The sequence below is a fragment of the Heterocephalus glaber genome, unplaced genomic scaffold, assembly GCF_053883595.1.
Source record: "Heterocephalus glaber isolate CG9 unplaced genomic scaffold, H.glaber_assembly_v1.0 deba00001729, whole genome shotgun sequence".
NCBI classification, from domain to species: domain Eukaryota; kingdom Metazoa; phylum Chordata; class Mammalia; order Rodentia; family Bathyergidae; genus Heterocephalus; species Heterocephalus glaber.
Genome location: NW_028258440.1, coordinates 4,516,814 through 4,542,196, shown reverse-complemented (window position 1 = coordinate 4,542,196; position 25,383 = coordinate 4,516,814). Strand labels below are relative to the sequence as shown.

Genomic DNA, 25,383 nt, shown 5'->3' with positions numbered 1-25,383 from the left:
TCTCACGGGTCTGAGACTAGCTTACTGAGACTCATTGACTTATAACTGCATACTGCTGCCCACCTTGTATATTGTGACAGCAGAGACACACCTTGAAGGAGGCCCTTTATTTTTTAAAGGTGATAGATTAATAACTACCGCAAATTGTCATTCTTTAAGAGGTGTTTGATGCTATGGTGTTGCTGATTGTATGAGTTGGGCTAAGGTGTCACAACAGGACCAGCAGAAATCCAGAGGATCATCAATACCTACTTCGAGAACCTGTACTCTAATAAAATGGAAAACACAGAAGAAATGGGCAGATTCCTAGATAAATACAAATTGCCAAAGTTAAATGAAGAAGATATAGAAATTCTAAACACCCCAATTACAATGAGTGAAATTGAAAATGTAATAAAAAATTTACCAACAAAGAAAAGCCCAGGTCCTGAAGGCTTCACTGCTGAATTCTACAAGACATTTACAGAAGAACTAATGCCATTACTCTTTAAACACATCAAGGAAATTGAAAGGGAAGCAAGGCTTCCAAACTCATTCCTGGAAGCAAGTGTGACTTTGATTCCAAAACCAGGGAAAGACCCAACCCAAAAACAGAACTACAGGCCAATCTCCCTAATGAATATAGATGCAAAAATCCTCAACAAGATACTGGCAAACAGAATACAGAGGGTCATCAAGAAGATCACACACCCTGACCAAGTCAGATTTATCCCAGGGATGCAAGGATGGTTCAACATATGCAAATCAATAAATGTAATACACCATATTAACAGAGTCAAGGACAAAAACCATATGATCATCTCAATAGATGCAGAAAAGGCATTCGACAAAATCCAACACCCACTTATGATAAAAACCCTATAGAAAATTGGAATAGAAGGTCTTTATCTTAACCTGATTAAGGCTATCTATGAAAAACCAACAGTCAACATCATACTAAATGGTCAAAAACTTTCACGCTAAAAAAAACCTTTCACGCTAAAGTCAGGAACAAGACAAGGATGCCCACTATCACCACTCCTGTTCAATATTGTTCTGGAAACATTAGCCACAGCAATAAGAAAAGAGAAAGAAATAAAAGGAATAAAGATAGGAAAGGAAGAAGTGAAACTGTCATTATTTGCTGATGAATGATACTTTACACAGAAGACCCAAAAAACTCTACCGAAAGACTTCTGGACTTACTTGACAGATTCAGTAGAGTAGCTGGATATAAGGTCAATACTTAAAAACAATAGCCTTCTTATACACAAATAACAGACTCACTGAGAGAGAAATTCGGGAAACAATTCCTTTTACAATAGCATCCAAAAAAATGAAATATCTAGGAATCAATCTAACAAAGGAAGCCAAAGACCTCTATGCTGAAAACTACAGCACACTGAAAAAGGAGATCGAGGAGGATATAAGAAAATGGAAAGACATCCCTTGTTCCTGGGTAGGAAGAATCAGTATAGTGAAAATGGCCATACTTCCAAAACTGCTATATAGATTTAATGCAATGCCAATTGAAATTCCAACAATATACTTCACAGAGCTAGAGAAAACAATCCAAAAATTCATTTGGAACCAGAAGAGACCTAGAATAGCAAAAGCAATTCTGGGCAACAGAGGCATGGGTATCACAATACCCAACTTGAAGCTATACTACAAAGCTACTGTGATAAAAACAGCATGGTACTGGCAAAGAAACAGACCAGAGAATCAGTGGAATAGATTAGAAGATGCAAAAACAACTTCAGACATACTCAGCCACCTGATCTTTGACAAAGGAGCCAACCACCCTCATTGGAGGAAAGATAGCCTATTTAATAAATGGTGTTGGAAAAACTGGATTTCAACTTGTCAGAGATTAAAACTCGACCCATGTCTATCACCATGCACTAAACTGAGATCTAACTGGATTAAAGATCTAAATATTAAGACAGAAACACTAAAGTTGCTGGAAGATAAATTAGGTAGAACTCTTGAAGATATTGGCATAGGAAAAGACATTATGAACAAAACCTCAATAGCACAGCAACTAGCAGAAAGAATCAACAACTGGGATTTCATCTTATTGAAAAGCTTTTGCACTGCAAGAGAAACCACCAACAGAGCTAAGAGACAACCTACAATGTGGGGAAAAATTTTTAGCAGCTGTAACTCAGACAAAGGGCTACTATCTAGAATATATAAAGAACTGAAAAAAAATCAGACCCCCCAAGTTCAAAGACCCAGTTCAAAAATGGGCATCTGAAATGAACAGACATTTCTCAGACAAAGAAGTAAAAGCAGCAAATAAATATATGAAAAAATGTTCAACGTCACTGGTCATTCGAGAGATGCAGATGAAACCAACACTGAGATTCCACCTCACCCCAGAAAGAATGGCTGCTATCAAGAAATCAACCAATAACAAATGCTGGCGGTGGTGTGGAGAGAAAGGAACCCTTCTCCATTGTTGGTGAGAGTGCAGACTGGTGCATCCACTGTGGAAATCAGTGTGGAGATACCTCAAAGAACTAGGGCTGGAGGTCCCATTTGACCCAGCTATTTCCCTGCTGGGTATTTTCCCAAAAGAATTAAAAGAATCATACCACAGAGATATATGTGTTGTACCCATGTTTATTGCGGCACAGTTTGTAATAGCTAAAGCTTGGAAACAGCCCAAGTGCCCATCCACTGGAGACTGGATAAAGAAGATGTGGTATTTTTATAAAATGGAGTACTCCTCAGCCATAAAGAACGAGAAACTAGAGTCATTTATAGCTAAATGGATGCATATTGAGGCCATACTCTTAAGTGAAATAAATAAGACACATGTGTAAATACTGAATAGTTTCTCTAGTGTGAGAAACTGAGAGTGTTAATAAGGACTAAAAGGATTAATAACTAATAAATGATACTTTGAAATTGGAAAAGGTCCAAAGGTGTAGAGGTGGTGGGAGGCGAAGGGGAAAGGAAAGAATGGAAAGGAAAAATTATGAGAAAAAAAAAAAACAAAAATGGAAACGAAGTATGTAAATAGGGAAGGGTTTAGGGGTGAAGGGCGCACAGGTAATGGGGAAAAAATAAGAACCAAGATACATCATGTACAGGTACAAGCACCCAAAGATAAATGTAAATGTATTGTATACCTAAAATGTACCAATAAAAGAATTTAAGAAAAGAAATAAAAAAAATAAATAAATAAAATGCAAAAAAGCCACCACCACCACCACCACCAACAAAAAAACATTTTGTCCCCTTAGCCTCAGAGCAGATGTGGCCTTGAGATTTTTCCTGGGGTATTTGCCCATGTGATCTGGACTGCCATAACCTGGGAATATTTAGGCCCAATCAGATTATCTAGTCACCTTCAACTATAAGCCACTGTGCATCAGAACTGTACCATCTAGAGCTATAAAATAATATGTAATAGTTCAGTTTAAATTCTATTATAATGATGATAATAAAGAACAAATAAAAACACATTACTTCTTTTTGAAGCTTCTATGAGACAGATATTAATAACTTTAAATATTTTAAAGCACCTACTGAAAGCCAGGCATTATACTAAGCATGATTTAATTCTCACAACTAGAAATTAGTCCAATTTTATGCATGGGGAAATTAATGAAAGAAACAAGCTTGGAAGCCAGGCAGAATGAATCCATCGTCAGAGATCTTAGCTACTCTGCACTAACATAAACTGACCCCTGATTGGCCCTGCTATACACTAAAAGCCTAAGGAGAATTCATGGTCCAATCATTCTAGCCCTTGAACAATTCCTGGTTATCCATTTTGGTCACAGTTAGTCTAACGGAGGATACGATATCACCAAATACAGCCCATGCTATGCATTATAGTTTGGTGTAACAGTTTTTTGCCTCTACCACATACAGAAGTTAGGCTCCCCTCATTTCTCATTCACATACTCTTTTCTTCATGTTTGATTGCTTTTATGCTTGTTTCTTGGTGTTCATGTCTTAATTTATTATTAATATTGTTGTTGTCCAATCTACCTCACCTCCATCTAACCTATAAGGATTTAAAATCTGGGCTAGAATTATGAAAATTATTTGGTGAGGGTGGGAATACTCTATAAACAAGTGGCACAACAAAGTAGTATTACTCTTGATCTATTTATCAATATGAATGTGCCTGTGAACCACGTGGGGGATCTTATGAAAATGTGGCTTCTGATCCAGTAGGTCTAAGCTGGGGCCTCACATTCTGGAATGTGAGGAATTCTAAACAATTCCCAGATTATGGAAGCATATTTTTGCATAACAGGATTCTAGATTGGCCTGGTCTTATGTTTTCAAGTAGGATCACAAATTAATCTGAGGAGATTAATGTTTAGGCTGTTGAAAAAAACTCTGTAAGATGGCAATTCCTTAATGTCTTTACAAAACCATTGTAATGGTTAATTAGCTCTGACTGTCCAAGAAGCCTGCTTAGGTGTAAACTCTTCAGTTGTGATTTTTTTCTTCTGATTTTATCTTTAATGGAGATGAAGTTAGTCTAACATGTCCATTCTCTTATTTTGTTTATGCATATATTTATAAACAAAGTTATTCAATGTTAAAATAGTCTTTGGGCTACTGTCCCTGCCATGTCCTTCCTTCCTATTTAGGAATCTAAGATTTTGAAGGTGTCTAAGTTAGTTCTCTTTCCATATTCATGTTTATTTGCCTCCTCTAAGAAATCAATAAAATTAGACAGGCTTTGTAATTACTAGACAAAATCCTGTTGCCTTTTAGTTCAATGAACTGTTTAAATGTTCAGCGACCCTATCCTGCATCAGATACACCCCAGCTTGCCCAAAGTGCAATAAGGAGTGTACTAGTAACTACTGGCCACTCAGCCTATAAAGCTCTTATTACAAAAATACACACTCTAGGTAGAATCTGGTAAATGTCAACTTCAAAATAAGTTGTGTCATACTGTTATATCTATTGCCACATGGTCAATAAAAAGAAGCACTTGTAAGGTGATTAAAAATAACATACCAGGTAAAATTGGTTGTCCAGCAATTCCCAGCGGTGCCATTCCAAGATTATTCATTGCTGTGGCCCACGCAGTTGGATCAGACATAGGTAGCGTCATTGCAGTGGAATCTACATTCAGAGTTCTACTATTATCTGCTGAAAAGAAATGACAGGCCAAATAATTTGTTGTTTTAAGGTTCTAGCATCTAGTTTACTTATCAGTGTAAACTCTTGCAAAGTCTTTATGGAAATGGTCTGATGCACAAGTAGTAGATAAGGCCACAATGCCTGCTTTCTTACAAGGATTAAAACAACATAGATCAAACTGACAGGAAGTCATGAAATTTAAAAGCAATTTACCAGATGGCATATTATTGTAAGTGTTTCCTTCTCTCACCCCTCCCCACACTGTTTTTTCCAAGCATACATAACACAGGAGTTTGGGATAATTAAGAAGTTTCCTATTCTTTTCAGTCTACTAGCATATGATTACTTCAGCAGCTTCCACCCAAACTACTCATGCATGCAAACCAAGAAGAATAAAAAGGCCTAGGACTTCTGTAGTTGGCAATAAAATATGAAAATTATAGTCCTGATGCAATTGCATGTCTTTGAGGCAGTGCTACTGCAAAAAGCTGAGCAAACCATCAGCAGACATAAAGCTAGCCAACTGAGTATTTGGTGGGGGGTTAGCAAAAGAGCAGACAAGAGACATTGCTCCTGCCTCAAACACTGTACAATTAAGTTGAAGGGATTGATGATGATAGTAATCATTATTATTATTAGTACTACTATCGCCACCTGTACCCATCACTACCACCAATTATTGAACACTTACCATATGCCAGTAATGCACTTGACATGCATTATCTTCCTTTAACTTTCAGAACAATCATATATTATAGGGAATATTTTATTTAGTAAGTGAGAAGTTTTAAAAGACTGCGTGTATTCTCCAAGATAATTCAGGAGAAATACTTTTTTGTAAGTATTGGCTTTACTATCTCCAATTAAGTAATTAGAAAACAACGAAATCCTTGAATGGTATAGACCAGATTACTGAAATTTAGGGAATAAGGAGCTACTACGGCCTAAGCAGGTAAAAAATACTTCACAGAGAAGATAGGATTTGTAAGAATGGTTCAGATTGCTATAGACTATGCCTTAAGTGATGGGTAGTTATTAAATAAAGAAGAGGTGGTAAAACATCCTAGAAACAGAGAGGACATAAGCAAAGACACTGAAGTGGGTTATATATGCAAGTGCATGTATCTACTGCACAAGTAGGAGAGATAGAGCCAGAAATCATCTGAGGATAAAAAGCCAAAACTTGGATATTTTCCTTTGTCTACACATAGCCACGGGGGTAATATCAAAACTGTCCATGGCCTTTTTCCTACTTATGTATCTCTGCCAGGTACACCCCAGAAGGCAGCTCTGTTCTAATAGTAGCTCACTAATGTCCATCACGTCCTTTCAGCCTGGCAACATCAAGGATGATCCTTCGCCAGGTTATTTATACATGTGCTATTTTGGTCACTGATTGGTCAGAACAAGCAAATGCAAATGTCCAAGGAAATTATTTCTGAAATGTTAGTTTTGGTCATTCTTCTGTGCAGCCTTTGCCTCCTCCCTGACAAAGCATGCGTGCATGCAGCACGCACGAATGCATGCACACACACACATACACACATGTGTATGCATGCACACATACACCCTCCCTACACACACAGTAATTGATGGCCCTAAGTGTTCATTATTGCAGTCAGAAGTCACATTTCAGAGCTGGTGATTTCTTCATCTGTGGAAACTATAGTCCTCACACTCAGTTTTCTGTGCTCTCTCATGAACGTATATCTTAAGGCTAGAAATAGCTTCCCTGTAAATATCAAGAAAACAGACGCGAGGTATCAAATATCCTTTGGGTCAAGTGTTTACATTGTAATAACTAGGTCCACCTAGACTTCTAATCCCCAGAGAGGGGCGACAAACATTTAGGGAATGTGGGAATGTTACAGCTGGAAGGGACTTTTAACTATTACCAAGTTTGCACCAGGCTTTTCATGGAGGCTAGAGAATGGCTCCTAGAGGAAACAGGTAGGTTTGGGGGGGGGGGCAAGGCCAAAATGATTTGCTTTCAGCAGCAGCTTGGCTACTCATTAGCTCTATAGTCCCCGAAAATATAAGAAAACCAGGAATTCTTCTCAACAAGATTCTGAGATCAAATAATGAGAATTTACAATGTCTCAACCTAGCCAAACTTTGACTAACTTAGGCAGAGTGGGGAGAATGATCTAAATTGTCATGTTTTTTTAAGAGGACAATACAGGGGCTAGGGATGTAGCTCAGTGGTGCAGTGCCTGCCTGGCAAGTACAAGGTCCTCAGTTCAATTTCCAGTACTGGAAAAAAAAAGAGCACAACACAGTATTGTTTTCGAAATGTATATTAATTCCAAATGCCTTTAAAAATGTTAGTAAGTGTTCAAATGGGAAGAGGGACAAGGGAGGAGGAAGGGAGGAAGGAAGGAAGGGACAAGAAAAAAGTGAAAATAGAAGGAAAAAAATGGGAACAAAGTTTTTGAACATAGGAAAGGGAGGGGACTTGGGGGGGGGGATGGGATAAAATAAGATAAATTTTATTTTAAAAAATGAAAAAAATGTTAGCAGTAGAGTTGTCCTAAGGCTTGTTTACACGTACAGAACAAGGAACATGTGTAATTTATGACATTATTTTGCCACAATCCAGTTCTTAATTCTGAAGAAGGTCTGCTTTAAATACCCTTCTAATCTCCTTCCTTTCCCCCAACACCTATCTCCACCTGTTAAATCCAACTCATTTTTCAAGGGTCATCTCAAATGCCACCTTGGCTGTGAAGCCATCTGACTAGAATTAATTATTCCTTCCTACGTGTTCTTATAACATTTTATCTTAAATTTGATTTTTATATGTTTGTTTATTCTCTCACTCCTTCCCTCTAGTCTAAACTTTTTGTCTTATTATATACCAGGTTCTGTGCTAGAGACTAGGGATACAGAGATAAAAAAAACTCATTTATTGCTCTGGAAGAACTTGCAATATTGTGAGAGGCACAGAAATATAAACAACCAAATACAAATTATTGTAATAATTACTGTAGTAAAACTATGAATAAAAGGCTACAGGAACACAGAGGAGTAATTAAAGTTACAAAAATGAGTTTGGGTGTGTGTGTTTGGGGTGGGAGGGTGGAGGAGATGAAGAATGCTGGAGGCTTCACTGGGAAAGAATCATTTGAAATGAGTCCGTAAGGAGGAATAAAATTTTCTTCCAAATAGTGAATGGAGGATTAAGTTAGAAGAGCATTTCAGGAAGCAAGAATGACTAAGCATTTACAACTGACTGCCTTGAGTTATAGCTATTGGGTACAAGTCTCTCTTTTGCTATCTTGTAGCACCTTTAGGTCAGGGACTGGGTTTAAGGCATCTTTGTCCCCTTATTTCTTAATTCAGTGTCTTGTATAATGTAGACAGTTAAGAAATATTTGAGTAAATGACAAAAAAAACCAAGTTATGTTGATGTTGTGCATAATGAACAATCTATGCAATGGCATTCACTGATTATTTGTATATCTATTCAGAATGATAAATTGTCTTAAAAGAGATGATATTATTATTAAACTGATTCTGTAGGACAACTGTAGGAATCTGCTGAGAGTTACAACCAGGAACAGATATGTCCAACTAATAATTCAGTTCAATCTCATTAGCTATAATTTTCCCATCTAAGCACAACTATACATATAAGCAAGCTTATAAAATTTCACTTTCAAAGAGAAATCCCCAAATGATCATCTCTGTTTGGCAACAATCTGCATTTCAGGTCACTAACAAAACATGCTGTGCTAAATGTCTGTGTAGAACCATCACCGAGAGTAGGAAATTTTAAGTCCTGAGCTGATTTATTTTCCATAATAGATAGGAACACCTAGAAAATGTTGTAAACGTTTTATCAGATTAGTCCCACATCACTGGAGGAAGAGATTGCACATTTTCCCACAACTCCTACTATTACTGGTAGCAGCTGAGAACACTCACAAAGTAATTGCTAGTGGGTATCAAATGGTCTTGAAAATAACTTCCCTAAGTCTGAAGAACATGTTTTGGCATGCTGGTTTCTAACTCTGCTGTGTGGCAACTCCTTAAGAGGTCAAAGGTTGGGCCGGGGATTTAGCTCAGTGGTTCCGTCGCTTGCCTTGCAAGTGCAAGGACCCAAGTTCAATCCCTGGTACCAAAAAAAAAAATTAAAAAAAAAAAAGAGGTCAAAGGTTGTAGAGTAATTGTGAATAAGTGCCTTCTAGGTAACTGGATCAAAGACATGGCACTTTGGAATAAGAATGCATTAGCATGAAAAGATTTAGACGTGTCTATCCACTTGAACTTGGTATCACGCCATAATCAAATTGGTGTTATCTGTTTATTTTTGTATTGTTTATGAACCACTAATTAATCAATTACTATCAGTTATTTGAAATTGAAGACTATATATATACACACATTCTGGTATACAATCATTGGGGAGTTACTACAAATGTTTTCTTTATCTCCTATGAAACAAGGGCAGTATGTTGATGCCATGTATCCAACTATATTCTTTTATTAAGGCAGAAACTCTGACAATTTACTCTCCTACAATTCTCTTTCTCATGTCCAAATTTATATCCATCAGTTTTTATGCTTACTATAATTTTGTTACATAGTATTGTGCAAAGTTGAGGAGAATATTTTGTCAACAAATATCTATTGAAAGCTGATAGGAAGCTATTCTGCCTAGTGATCAAGGGCATTAGTTTAGGAGTCAGATGGCTCTGGACTAGAGTTTAGCTCCACTACATTGTGACTTTAATGCATTCATCCTCTTTCTTCTCTTCTTGTTTGCCTGCCTTCTAGCCTTCCTTTCATATTTACTGTACATTCATTGGATATTTTCTATATGTCAGGCACTATTCTAGATGTTGGGGATATTTGTGAATAGGCAGGACTTGTTATTGGTCTTGTGAAGTGTACAGTCTGGTGCAGAAAAGATATTACAATACAAATGAATAATTAAAAATAATTACACATAGTAATGTGTTATGACTGAAGAACTGTGTTTGATAAAATGTCAGACCACAAAATTAGGAAAATTGAAGTACCTCCCTTACATGCTTGATGAAGACTAAATTAGATACTGTAGATAATACATTAGCACAGCTTCTGGCTCAAACTGAGCACTCAGTAAATGGTAATAACAACATGATAATAGTTAAAATGACGATGGGAAATGGTTCCAGCCTTTATTCCAGTCTCAAATTCTACTTATCTATCTATAGAGATATATAGAGATATCTCTATATCTTTCTATATATACAGTTTAAGTAATTAGCTCAACATCACATAGTTGCTAGTTCAGAGAGTCCAGGTGGTTGAGTATCAGATTGTTTCATCTCATTTCCCTTTGGGGTTGCTGTAGGTGATCCGGAAGTCTGTTTTTGAGGCTTGCTTATGTGTCTTCTCATTTCCACGGGGGGGGGGGAGGGGTGCTTCAGGCACCAGCGTGGCTCACCTTCTCTGCCCTAGGAGCTTGGGATGGCGGCAGGGGAGCTTCCTTCCGGGTCCTGGAACCGGCTCAGCTTCTCTGCCCTAGGAGCCTGGGATGGAGGCGGGGAGCTTCCTTCTGGGTGCTGGGACTGGCTCAGCTTCTCTGCACTAGGAGTGTGGGATGGTGGCAGGGGAGCTTCCTTCCGGGTGCTGGGACTAGCTCACCTTCTCTGCCCTAGGAGCTTGGGAAGGCGGCAGGGGAGCTTCCTTCCGGGTGCTGGGACCGGCTCAGCTTCTCTGCCCTAGGAGCCTGAGATGGCAGCGGGGGAGCTTCCTTCCGGGTCCTGGAACTGGCTCAGCTTCTCTGCCCTAGGAGCCTGGGATGGAGGTGGGGAGCTTCCTTCTGGGTACTGGGACCAACTCAGCTTCTCTGCACTAGGAGTGTGGGATGGTGGCAGGGGAGCTTCCTTCCAGGTGCTGGGACCGGCTCAGCTTCTCTGCACTAGGAGCTTGGGATGGCGGTGGGGGAGCTTCCTTCCAGGTGCTGGGACCGGCTCAGTTTTTCTGCCCTAGGAGCCTGGGATGGAGGCAGGGAGCTTCCTTCTGGGTGCTGGGACTGGCTCACCTTCTCTGCCCTAGGAGCTTGGGATGGTGGCAGGGGAGCTTCCTTCTGGGTGCTGGGACTGGCTCAGCTTCTCTGCCCTAGGAGCTTGGGATGGTGGCAGGGGAGCTTCCTTCCGGGTGCTGGGACTGCCTCAGCTTCTCTCAACATCACATAGTTAATTAGTAGTAGAGCAGGCTATGAACTCAGGCAGCTCTGATGCCAATGTTCATAGTCTTACCTATCACATTAAATTCTCTTCTAAAGAGTCCCTTTATGTTCTGTGTTTTCCTAGCCCATTGGGCACGCTGATATCATAGCCCTTACTACATTATATTTTTATCACCTCTTTCCCTGTCTGCCTTTGTCTCTAGCCTATAAATCCCTTCTTCTTCTTTGTTATTCCTAGTGCCTAATCACCATGTCTGATATAAAACAGATATTCAGTAAACTATTTTAAAAGTGAATAAGGAAATATATAAGTGCATATAGCAGAGTCCTTCATAAATAGTCCTCTTCCCAGAAGCAAGTGTCAAGTTATTCAGAGCAGAATACTACTAACAATACTAATAATACTCTCTTTGGGGGAGGTTTCTTTGCGGGCTGAGTGATATGCAAAAATTTTAAATGACAAAATAGAGGAAGAGAAAATGGTGATAATTTAAGAAAATCAGAATTACAAAGATATAAACTTCAAAAAAGATAAAACTAGGGATGCAGACATAATTTTCAGTACAGAGAAGTTCTTCATATGTAAGAAGAGAGTAACTGGAATTTCAACTGAGAATTTAAGGTAATTAAATTTACTAAAATAAATGTGCATATAGTAGCTATAACTGTCAGTTTCTTGAGGGCAAGGGATATAAACATCATTTATTTTTGTATCTTCTGTTATGCCTAGCTCAAAGTAGGTGCCAGTAAGTGTGCTTTTAAATGAGTAAACTCTGCAAGAACTTAGCAACTATACAAAATGAGGCTTACCTGCATTGTCTATTGCATAGATTTATAGTCATCTAAAATCTCTTTGCATTGTGTGGCCCTGAACTGTAGACTTAGCTCTCTGGTCATTTCTGCAGAAGGAAGATACTAATCCAAAGCTGAGTGAGGCATCAGACCTCTGAGACATACCAGGACTTAGATAAATGGTGAATAATGGTGTTAATGATAGTAATCATAATACGATTGAAAAGTTAACATTTACTTAATAGTTACTATGTGCCAGACATTGCTCTAGGCACTTTTAGTACATTAATTTAAAATTCACAACCCTATGAAGTAGGCCCTCTCATTTCCCCCATATTACCAATGAGGTAACAGGGACAGAGGCCATAAAGTGAGCTTAAGCCGGGATGCAAACTCAGGCAGCCTGTCTCCAAACAGTTTCTGCTCTTACCTCCTATGATATTTTAAGCCAGACCTGTAAAGTTACAGAATATTGGAGCTGAGACAGGTATACAGCTCATCATTATATAGATGGGTGGTCTCCATGTCCTCTGTTGCAGTGGTTCTGGTTAAGCTGCCTCTGAATAGGTAGATATTGCTATTTGGCAATATCTGGAGACATTTTTGGTTGTCACACATGGTGGGCAGGGAACTGCTACTGATATCTAGTGGATAAAGGCCAGGGATGTTGCTAAGCATCCTATGATGTATAGGTCAGACCCCTATAGGAAACCGTTATGATGCCCTAAATGTCTGTAGTGCTGAGGTGAGAGACTTTTCTCTACTACAATAAGTTTTATGTCTTCTTATTTGAGAGTGCCTTATACCCCTGGCTTCTTCACAACCCCTTCCCATCCACCACATATACAGTCAATCCCAGTATGCATGCACACAATTTATGCCTTATTCTCATATGGTACTGTGCTACTAAGACTAATCTGATAAGCCCCACCCCTGGTCGGTAATCTATTAAGGTTTTTAGCATGGTCACTTCTAAGCTTCACACCAAAGAAATACCCATGTGGTGGAGAATCCAGGTGCTATGGAAAGCTGGTGAGGTGCTATTTAGACAGTGGTTTTGGAAATAGAACTAGAAAACCACCATGACAAAGAAAGGAAATGCAGAAAATGCTTGCACAGAACACAGGAGAAAAACTCATTTCTGCCATATCATACAATGTTGTGCATATAGTAGGCACTCAAAAAGCATTTGTTGAAACAATTATGGCACAAGGGCAGGGTTGGGTGTCCTAGTATGAATAACACAGCACATTATGTTCTCTGGCTAAGGGAAAGGAAACAGCAGAATAAATCATTATCTGGGTCTTCATTGAGCCTAGGGCTCAGGGTTTTATCTTCTACTTGGTATTTATTGCTCATGAAACAATATATTATGCATTGCAGGTGTTATTTTGAGGCCCTTTTCATTTTGGTTGAAAATTAATAAAGCATCATTATTTGTGAATGATGCACTGAAGCCTCTCTCTCTCTGTCCTCTTGCAAATGTTACCAGCAGCTTGTATCCTAGTTATACAGGATGAGAAAACTGACAGGTGATCTTCTAAGACAAGGATTCCAAACAGCTTGAAACAGATAATGTTATTATATAAGCAGGGGCTTTACTTCCTCATGAGTGTTATCCAGGATGGATTAAAGAGCCACTCAAGAGAATCAGGATGCCATAACTTATTCTTCTGTGTGAAGGAAAAGGAAGGGAAGGGAAGGGAAAGAAAGGGAGGGAAGAGTATTGATGCTAACCTATATAGTAGGTACTCATTCTCTCAGGTGTTGTGAGTGTGGCAGGATGGTATATGGGAGACAGTGGCTTTATCCTCAAGGTATGCAGCTAGGAACCTTAGAGGAGGCTTTCACAAACTAAATCTCATCCTGAAAGATGGATTGTTCTAGTCTGTAAGCTGGAGAGACCCAGAGACAGCCCCCTGCATATTGGAGCAGTTTTAAGAACATTCTAGGTTTTTCTTTAGATTGATAAGAATCTAGGGACTCAAGCCAGCCCTTCAGATGGCAGTTGCAGTGGGGATGAGGTTGTGGTATAGTAAGGAACAAGACAACAGGTTTTGCCATCTATTGCTTCCCCTCCAGGACATACCTTAGCAGCAAGGTATAGAGAAAGGAATACAGACTATGGAGCCAAATAAATTTAAAAAATTAAATCTTGGCTTTACTACTTAGCAGTTATGTGCCTTTAGGGGTGTTCCATACACTTTTTAACCTGTCCTTTCACCTGTAGCTAGTGATAATAACTATCTTTTATGTACTTAAAAGTGATAATGATGCTGATTCCTAATATTGATTAAATGTTTATTATGTGTCAAACACTTTTACAACTTCACATGTATTATATAATCTAATCTTCATAATAGCATAATTAGATGGGTAATGTTTATCATCATATCAATCTTGTAGATAAGGAAAATGAAACATGAAGAAGTTAGGAAATTGCCCATGCTTCCACAGACATAGGTAATACAAGAGTTGAAGTCAACTCTTGACTTTCTGAAGTCAAGTTCAGGAAGTATGGCTCTATCCCACACTTTTAACTGCTAAGCTATTACACCATCACTAAGAATGCTGACACAGAACAAGCACTTGTTCTTTTAATTAATTTTATTAGTACATTTGAGGTATACAATATAATGAGATTCATCATTGGGAATTTGCACCTTTACGTAATCTCTCTTGGTTCTTATTTTTTCCCCATTCCCCTGCCCTTCCTTCAACCCCTCCATCCCTCCCTATTTAGAAAACTTGTTCTTGATTTTATCCCCATTTTCTTTATTTTTCCATTCCTTTTTTTTTCTGGCTAGGGAATAACCCATTCAGCTGCTCTGTGGGGATCTCTTCTCATAAATCGCTGAGCTGGAGCCAGGCACCTCCCTTTTTATTTCACAGTGGGCTGGCATGGACTGAAGAATCTTCGGGATATTCCTTGTCACTTCAACGTTATTAGGTGAATGGGAGCCAGGTGAATATGTTGAGGTTGGATCCAGAGGTCCATCAAGGTTTCCATCTAGGGCCCCATGGAACCCCAACAAACTCTACTGTGGGAAGCTTGGACAGATTCTTCAGCAGCAAGATCAGAGGTGGGCTTTCCTGGGGTTTTTTGGACTGTAGTCCATAATAGCCAGCCTCTTGGCTTCTTGGACTTCTGAGATACCAGTGAAGTAATGTCTCCTTGGTCTAGGGTGAATGAGTAACTGTGGCCTTTCATCTTTAGGATGGCATTATGACATTTATTACATATTTCTTCACCTAATATTTAGGTGATGAACACCAAAAAACATAAATGAACCTCAAAATGCTATCTATGTCAGCTGCTTTAACATCTGCACTAACTAACTGCCTATTAAGTCACCCGGTTCTTTCTCCGGGTTTTGAAACACATTAATATTACTGTTGGGATCTCAGGTGTTGTAGCTACTGGTTTTCACCTAAAATTTTTAATATTTAACAAATCAACTAACTGCATTTCAGGTACTGAGCATGCTGGTTATGTTAATGGTATGGCTACTGGTGGTGGTAGTTTGGGGCGGGGAGGGATGAGGAAGGAAAAATAAACTCAGTTAAGTTCCTAAAGCTCTGCGCTCTAAGTTTTCCAGAGGTAAACTGCATGAGAGGTGACTTGGCAACCTAGCTGCTGTGCTGTTGGAAGTCTGGCAAGTTCTCTTGGAGGAAAAAGAACTAGTTCTGGGGTTAATCTGCAAGCTGTTTTGCTTTAGCTCTTGTTGCTGAAAATCTTTCCAATATGTTTTGGTCCACTTGCTTGCCATAGGAGATTGAGTATAACAAAGATAAATATAGTATGAACTAGATCTGGGATTAGGAGGGCTAGTCTGAACTCTGGCTTACTCACTGTACAGCAAGCACTGTTTCTCGAAATGTGTTCTAGCCATGTGCATCAGAATCACCTGGAGTGCTTGCTAAATAGGCCAATGGCCAGGGTCCACTGCTGAAGTTTTCATCCGGCTGGCACTGGGAAATCTGCCTGTTGAACAGGTGCCGTGGGGAACTCTTATGTCCCTAGAAATCTGAGAAACACAGAACTTTGGTTTCCTCATCTATAACTAAGAATGAAATTGTCCCCTTCACAGGGTTGTGGTAAAAACAACACAGGTGGTCATATGTGCTAGTTGTACCTGAGTCTTTGAGTGAAGTTATTACAAGGGTCCATGGAAACATAATATTGCTTTAACAAACTTGTTAAATCCATGCAGTGTGTGGTGGTACCAAGGTGAAAAATACATGTTTCCCTGCGCCTTGAGGAACTCCTAAGACTCGTGATAGTTCTGAAAACAAAACTACTGTCTAGTTTTACAATGGCTAAACAGAGATGCAAAGAAAGAGGAAGCAGTTAATATGCTAGGGTGAGAGGTGGTGGTGGAGGAGGGAGAAAAGCGTAGAGAAAGTGATGTTAATCTGGGAGAGATGAATTTAGGCTGAGTTTTGAAAGATAAGCCAATTATCATGGTATTATAGATATCTTAAAAGGTGTAGGACAAGGTTGTATTTGTATTTAGTCTAGATTCTTCTTTTTGTGGAGGATGTGTATGAATGGAGAATATTTTTCATATGAGTTTTCTTATCATTCCCTCTCCTAAATATAGAATGCTGAAGGACTGAAGGCATTTTGTATTCTCCAGTTGGGCTTTTAGACTATATTGTTGACTTGAGTCACAAACTACTAACTACACGGCCACGGTCTAAGTCAGGGGGTGGGACCCTGGCCATGACAACTATAAATAAGTCAAGTGTTAAATCCTACAGATAATGGGAACTTTGGCTTGAGAACTAGCTGCCTCAGCAGGGCCATCCTCAAATATTAAGGTCAATGCTATATATATACGTTTGGCAGCAGGAGGCAGTGACTAATGGCTCTGTGTTGGACCACCAGCCTGGGCCCCTTCTGAGTTTCTTTTCCTCCACAGGTCACCTATGTGAACTTTCTAAACTTTTCCTCAATTCGACAATCAATTAGAAAACAATAGTCTTTATTATACAGAACTTCTCATTACTCGCATCATCCTTCATGTTTCAAAATGATTAATTTTGTTTTTTAAACCATACTATATCCCTGCCAACTACCAGCACACATATGGCTAGACTGAGCACAATTAATTCCCAACCTTTAATGCTGTATGACCTTGAATGAAGAAAAATGTGGCTAAAACAGTGCTTTAGGGTCAAGGTGTTTAGATTTGATTTGATTAGACATGAGTTCTACTACTGGGCTACACTTACTACTTGTATGATGCTTGGGAGTGACTTAATGTCTCCGTACTTCATTTTCCACTTTTGAAAAATGACAGTAATAATAGCCCTTAGTAACAGGGCTGTCGCTGAGAGGATTAAAGGAGAAAATATTGGAAAAGGGTCTATTGCAGTGCTTAGCTCAGAAAGTGGTAACAATATTACTAATTATCCTGTAGCAACAATTATGAACATTCCCTCTGATGCCTATGAAAAACAGGGGCCATTGGGGGTGAGGAAAGAGCAGATGGTCTTAATTTCTTTGGTGAAAAGGATGCGAAAATATCAGTTTAGGAACCATCCATTAATAATAGTGGGGAGGGCCGGGGATTTAGCTCAGTGGTTTTGCCTCCTGCTGTGCAAGCGCAAGGACCCGAGTTTGACCCACAGTACCAAAAAAAAATAATAGTAGTAGTGGGGAATCCAAGAAGGTTGTGGTGGTGCACACCTTGGCAGGCTGAGGCAGGAGGATTGACATGAGTTTGAGGCCAGCCTGGGCTACATGCTGAGTTCAGGGCCAGCCTGATTTACATAGTGAGACTATGTCTTAAAAAACCAAAATAATAATAATAATGATACTGGGGAATGTATTATAATAATAACAACAATAAAAGATAGCTTTTCTTTAACAAATTCTTTACCAAGAACACAGCCAGAAAGAACAGCAGGACTAATTTGTATTCCTCTCAACCGATTGATGGCATTTTTGAAAAAGTGATACTAATAAAATGCTTTAAAGATTTTTCCAGTGTTAACCTCCTCCTCCAATGTACATGCCCCAAACTCACTAGACCTGCTGCCAAGACTCATTTGTTTTTTCTCCAAAAACATAGATGACATTTGTACTTATACTATTGTTCCTGATCCCCCTCCATCTGTGGTGGTGGAAAACCAGAACTACCTAGTATCACATTTTGATTATGACAAGGTTGGGAAACAATGGAGTAGGCAGGAGAAGACTTGCTCTCCATGGCTAGCTTTTCAACAGGACAAAGGGATCATATGGTCATGGCTGTGAGCTCTGTAATAGCTGGGCAGAGGATACCTAACTGTATCAGCCTACTCCAGAAACAAGCCATCTGCAAGTAAATTTGGTTGGCAGTTTGTGATTCTTGGATAGTATTACTAGTGTGCCTTTCCTGGAAACTACAGGACGTAGTTTGACTCCTTTAAATCAATAGTTGTTCTGAATATTTTAATGCAGCAATAATAGTCCAAATAGAAAATACATGTGAGTTACTGGCTTTCCTTTCTTTTATCTATTTCTGCTGTAACTTAAATTTTCTTCCTGAGTGAATCTTCAGGCCACTAGTAATGTCACCTTTAATCTGTTAGTGTTTTTTAAAAATTAGTACTAACATAAAAGAGAAAAAAGCTGTTAAAAAATAAAAGACTTCTAGGTTGGTGATGATCTCCAGAGTAAACCTTACTGTTACTGGTAGAGCAAATTTGATTTGAAAATGATTGCAAAGGGTGACTTTCCTGTAAATAATGAATTGGAAAGAAAATCAAGCTAGGAGTATTTGCTTATCCACTTATTTCCACATGGAAGAAAAGCTGTAATTCCCGACAGCCTGTGCTTACAGTGTGTCTGGATTGGCTAGCGAGAAACCAACCAATGATGAAAATAAATACACAAGCCCACCCATTTATTGTATCCTTGCCAGCACCAAGGAAAGCTTTAAAGAGAATAAATCTTTGGAATAACAACCCATAAATCTATGGCTACATTTCAAGCATTTAACTTCCAACTGACAAATGACCATGCTACTGTTCTTATCTCTCACAGAAGCTAGAAGTTCACTGTCAGAAAGGAGGTGAGGTAAGGGGCAAGGCAGCTGAAATATTCAGATTCTAGGAATATTCTGAGAAAGCATGCGCTCCACACAAATCACAACTTCTTGAGAAACTAACTAGTGTGTCACTGGGAGACACTGTCAGAGCAAACCAGCTAAGTATTTTATCAAAGTGCACCCAGTTTTCAAGAGTGTCTTTCTTCCTTAAAAATGTAAACCTATTTGTTTTTCAGATCCTATTTTCCACTGGCTCACACTTTTTTTCTAATTTTTTAAATTGAATATTGATTAGGTATAAAAGGGAATTTATAAATGTCTAAAGTATAAAAATACAAATCATGTACCCAACATCCAGTTTAAGAAAGAGTATGATTACCTTTGGCGTCCACCATTCACCTTTTCCTAATCCACTGCATTTCCCTCCAAGATAACCACTATACTGAGTTTCATGTTACTCATTCCTTATTATCTTCACAGTTCTATTGCATACATTAATACTGTCTCTTCAAAAATAGTTTAATTTCTAAAGAATTCTTTAGTTGCCAACAGCTTTCCGTACTGTTCTCCCCTCTCCCTCACTTAACCATCTCTTTTCAGCTAAAGGAATTGTTTATAGTCTAGGAAGAAACTTAAATGACAAATACATCATTTAGCAGTGAGTCCCCATATGAAGACAGTAATTCTTTCTTGACATGGCTACTTCCTTTTGTTTTTAGTGAATCCCTACTGGGCCTTAATTTGTCCACGTGGAGATTCCGAGGTGATGTGGGGATATAGAGTTGGCAGTGGGCTGGAGAACAGGAGACAAATCTGTGAGTATTGCCTCTTATGGGTACCGCAGAAGTTTAGAGTCAGAAGACTATGGTATTTGCTGGTGGTGTAACCTTAGTTGTTAATTGCACTGCTGTTCTGCTGCTGCTGCTGATGATATAATATCAATTCTATTAAAGTCAAGGCAAAGGGCTAAACTGTTATGAATTTTCTACTCTGGAGCTAATCTATAGATTTATCCTTGCTAGCTTCCTGGCAAAGCTGACAGCACAGACAAAATTAAAATTTCTTTTTCAATGCTGTATTCCTGGTTTACATGGAAACTTTCCACTTTCAGGCATCTTCTTCAAACCCCAGTGTAACTGCCTGATCTGCGTGTGTGGGAGCTGTGTTGGCTCTGGTTTATGTCAGTGGTGGACTCAGGGTACAAGGTAGTCACACATTACAAGCATGTAATATTTTCTCTTTGTAATCATCTCTCATAGGACGGTGTCAGCTGGAAACTCAAATAGAAATGAATGCAAGATGTGCTCATCACCTGATCAATTTGTGCCTTAGGAACCTTCGAAAGGGCCCAACTTTTACCTATGTGATATTAACATAATGATATCGATGACATTTCCATTTTGTTTTTAAAAAAATGGTCTCTCCTTGAAGATTTGTGAAAATGGGAGTAAGCAGTAGAAAGCCATATTTCCATTCTGCAAACAATATAATCAAATCTGTAAAAGGACAAAAACACACAAAAGAGATGCTCTATAAAACTGCTGGCAATTACTTCTGTGAAAAGACGCAAGTTGCAAAGGATTACCCACAGGTGCCCTAGGTGTTGAAGGAAGAGATTCAAACAACAGAGGGGAAATGTTGATCACCATTTTGAATATGGAGTTAGGCTACCTGCTTGGGTACCCAGAGAGGGTGAGAGAGGAAGAGTGCTCATTATGGTCCCACACATTTCCCAGCCTTGAGGCTAGACAGCCACATGCCCATCTGTTGCTTTAAAAACAAAACAGACAGGGCTTAAACACACAGGGCAGGCTGTTTGACCTCTGAAATTGTTAGGCTCCTGCCTTCTGCCTAACATCTGACATCTAGAACAAGCAGGCCAACCCCACATACCCTCTGCAGGGGCTAGCACAGGGTCTCCAGCTGAGGGACAGCTGCAGCTAGGCAACACATGCCTAGGAATGAGTTAACATCAGCCAAAGGGGTTAATGGGAGAGGCAAGGTCTTTTATACAAATGCATTAGAGAAAGAAATGCAACACAGCCAGAATGAGGACCATTAAATAAAACCAAGTGATAAAATCTACCACCATTCTTAAATTGGAGTTGGCTACTTAAACTATTTTTCCAAATCTGTGTACTAGCTGTTCATTGAGAAAATAAGCTTCTTTTAAAAAGAAAAGAATGCAAACAATATTACAATATGCAGTGTAAAAGGATAAAATATGATAGGCAAAGGGTAAAAATTAGACTTGCAAACAAAAGAAGGAAGAGGAACGAAAGGGATGTGTACAACTATGCTTGGAATATGTTCAAATAGTTTGTTATTACTAACAATTACCAAGTGACAACAAATCCCCCCTAGATGTGTATTATAAGCAGCACTGTTATGATGCATTAGAATCAATCTGAGTACTAACAATAAGATAATGGGTGGTTGGGTGAGTAAATATGGCCCCCAATTATTGCTGAGTGCCCTTTCCTTTGTGGCTACAAAACAACTGTCATCAATATTCTCTCATACAGTGTTTTCTTATCAGAATTGTGTCCTCAAAACATTCCTGGAAAACAGATCAATACTGATGGGTCTTTCTGGGGAAAACAGGGAGGCACAGAAAGGTTAAGTGAAAATGAGCAGAGGTGGGACCCTCATTGTATAACAGAATTTGAGTTACAAAAGGAGCTAAGGTAAAGGCAAGGGCTTTTGGGCTGTCCCTTCCAGCAGGACAGCATCTGTGGAAGGCAACAGATCAGTTTTTAGCTGCCTTCCAAGCAACAACGAAAGGCATATATTCCTTAAGCCACTACATTTGGGAAATGTGATTGCAGTTCACAGCACAGAACCATAGAGTATATTTTTACTTCTGCAAAGTACAGTATAAACTCAGAATAAAATTTTACTTCTGGGAAGAAAAAAATGTACACTGAATTGAAAAGCCAGTATAATCCATTTGGATAGTATTTCCTAGTTACAAATGAAGTAATAGGTACTGGTACTTATTAAGCTCTTACAATGTTTTTTTATTTATTTTTTGGTACCAGGGATCAAACTTGGGACCTTGTGCTTGCAAGGCAGGCGGTGGAACCACTGAGCTAAATCCCCGGTCCTCTTACAGTGCTTTTTTGTTAGTGGCTGAGTGGGACATGTGAGAATCAGAAGACTGCAGCTCTTCCCTCCTAGAGCTTATTATCTATTTGGGGCTGGGGCTAGGCAAATTCCCACACAAAATAAAGACCAAACAAGACTCCACAGAGGGCCTAAGTATAAAGTCATAAACCTGGTTGTCCTTCTAGTTAGAGGAAAAGAATGAGAAAACATTAAAGACAGGATCTGGGCAAATTCCCACATGAATGTTACTAGAACATAAATTCACTAATATATGAGGCATTTCCATCAGCAGTAAATGAACTCATAATGGGGTGGCTAAAAGAGATAGACAGGAAAGAAAATGAGGTGAAATTAGAGGAACATATGGGGTTAGAAGGCACCAGGATGGCAGGGTCTGCCACCATCTGGCTATATTCATGTCATTTTTGAAACAAACTCAACCAACAAAGCCTGTCTCCTTGTGGACAGCACATCTTATGCAGGGCTACCTGGTTGGCATATATATCTAAGAGCTAGAGAGTAGCTCTGGTGAGCACATGGAAGGCAGACAGTCTGGTTTGTGAGCTGAAGACAAAGCCTCATGTTTTAGCTATTAGACATACAAAGTGGCCAAGCTGTCATTCTGTTTCAGAAATTAAGTTGTTGGACTTGTGTGCTAGTCCAGATAGAGTGTTATCCCATTCACGGGGTAGGATTAAATTTTCCCCACAAAAGCATTTTGGATCCATTTCATTGCCTTTGCTGGTGTTAATTGGTATCCCGGATGATGCCTTATTGAGCCACATGGAGTTCCGTACCCCTCTGCTCCACAGCCTCAGACTACATATTTCACCTTGCCTCATCTTGGAAACATTGCTGGCTGTAGGAGACTTAACGAGTGTGGAGAACTCAACCACTGAACACACAGTTTTCTGTACCCAGTGGGTCAGCAGTGTAATTTTCACAGGTAAAGCTGAACATTGCAATAAGCAATAGAACACAAGAGCTTCCCGATATCCATTTGAAAATTACTCATTAGGAAGAATAAAATTCAGAACTGAAAGCTGGCTGCTTTCCTTGTTTAGGACCTATTCTCTTTAATAGAAAAGTGACCATTACAATCTCTTTTCAGGGCATTTGAAAGAGACCACAATTATGCCCAAAGGAGCCGTCATGTAAAAAGTCTGTTTGTGATGACAGCTGCTATAGCTTGAAGGTACTGTAGTTCTGACGATAGCCTAGATGCTACTTTATAGCCTCAAAGTCCATCTTTGGGTTTTCCCAGGAGTATAAATGGCAAGTTATTACATGAATGTTACTTGTAGAACTTGAACTGATAACCATATTAGATACATATATCAGGAGTGCATGAACTCACAACAGCACTGGCCAAAGGAGGTGAGCTGGGAAGAGAGAGCTTGTGGTGAATTAAGAAGACAGATGAAGGTTAGAGGGAACCAGGATGGAGGTGTCTGTCATTATTTGAATCTGATTATGTCTTTTTTGAGTCAAACTCCACTGATATGTCTTGCCTCCCCAGAGGCAGCACTTCTCAGGCAAGTAAGCTTAGAAGTCACTGGGAAGAAGTATTTCTTTACTTTGACATGAGCAGCTAGGTGGAAAAGATGAGCAGACATTTTCTTTGAGAGCAAGAGGTGCTGAGCTTAATGTCCATCTCCTGGAGATGACAATGTATTGTATACACAATACGGAATCACTGCAGCTGCTTGCTATTTCCAGAGGGTCACAGTATATAGCCTTTTATCTACAAATGTCTGGTCTCCAATCTGGTTAGATCTTGCAATCTATTTTGAATACAGCTCAGATAGGAAGGTTTTGGTCAAGCATGCAATGACTAACCTTCAAGCACAACAGAACGCCAGGAGGGCAGTCTGACCTTTGCAGTAAAAATTAATTTGATGAGTACAATCTAACCTGGAGTCTGTAGCCTTTATTCATATGCCAGAATCACGAGACAATTTAGTAGGGATTATTAAATTCCACTTAATATCATCAGAGGAGAGAACTGAGGTTGATGCATTTCAGGCCACCAGTGAACTGGCCAAACCATGTGGGAAAGAAAAGATAGAGGAACTTCTACGAATTAAGTGTAAGGGGCTACAATTGGTACACAGTAGGCACTCTCTGAGAACTGATTTAGTGAATGAGGCAAAAGATTAAGACAAGTTTGAAGACTGACACCTAGAGAAGGCCTTCTTTACCACACACAGATACAACTTCAAACTCTATAAGCTTTCCACACTAGGAAGTCACTTGACTAAGTGACACACATCCCCAGGTGAGAATGGAAGGTGAGTGGGTTTGGGTTGGTACAAGACATGCCACCTATCTGCATTACACTTCTCATTCCAGCTGGTGGTAGGAAATATGGGGCAAAAGACTGCTATTCACAAACAAAAAGCCAAATAGATACCAATGAACCAAGATGGATGCATCTTCTCCAAGGTAGCTAAGAGAAGCTCAACAGTATAACTGCTGGGTTTCTAGAAAGCCTCTGTAACAGCAATACCAACTACAGCACTATCCAGAAGGAATTAGTGTTCCAATCATTGCACTTAAACATGCATACTATACACAAAGGCCTAAGATTGTTTGCAGTGGGAAATCCTGGTTAGTTTTATTTAGGCAATATGATAATGTAGCCTTCAGAATCTGATGCTCTTTATTTGAATACTCATTATAATGATTCATCTCTGCCCTTCTTTCTTTACCAATGGTATTTACATTCTATTAGCAAATACAATTCATAGAGGATAAGGGAATCAAGATTATCCAATTTGTTTCCATCATGGGAGCAGAAGGAATCCTGTGATAGTCTGTTATGCATCATTCTACTTATTTTAATGTTTTTCTTAAATAGGGTTGGTAGCACTAAATATTATTCATATTACAGAATCAGTACTAACTTAACATCACAAGGATTATCTGGTTTTGTCTAAAGGACCCCCTCATTTGTTTCCCATAAACTGAACATTTCCCAGTCTGGAGGTTCTCTTGTACCTCAGAAAGTAGGCTGACTTTGTACCTCTCCAAGAGATACTTAGCATTAATGTGATTCTCTAAATGGCTATTAGCATTTTACCTTATACAAATAGTCAACCAGGTACCTATGATAGTTCCCTGCTGAATTATAAAAAACTCTGAGAGCAGGGATGGTGC

General features: G+C 39.2%; 1 protein-coding gene across 14 annotated transcripts in view; it reads right to left on the bottom strand.

Annotated features, from left to right (window-relative positions):
* The window catches only part of Enox2 (ecto-NOX disulfide-thiol exchanger 2), a 344,879-nt gene that overhangs the window by 111,378 nt on the left and 208,118 nt on the right, over window positions 1-25,383 (bottom strand). For 11 of the 14 annotated variants that reach the window (XM_087199818.1, XM_004860065.4, XM_021240586.2 and 8 more), the window contains one exon: window positions 4,978-5,112. In XM_087199818.1, the coding sequence (XP_087055944.1) occupies window positions 4,978-5,074 (97 nt within the window). In that variant the 5' untranslated portion in view covers window positions 5,075-5,112. The remainder of the gene's footprint in view (window positions 1-4,977; window positions 5,113-25,383) is intronic. The other 3 variants (XM_021240588.2, XM_087199814.1, XM_087199820.1) reach the window with 1 other exon arrangement.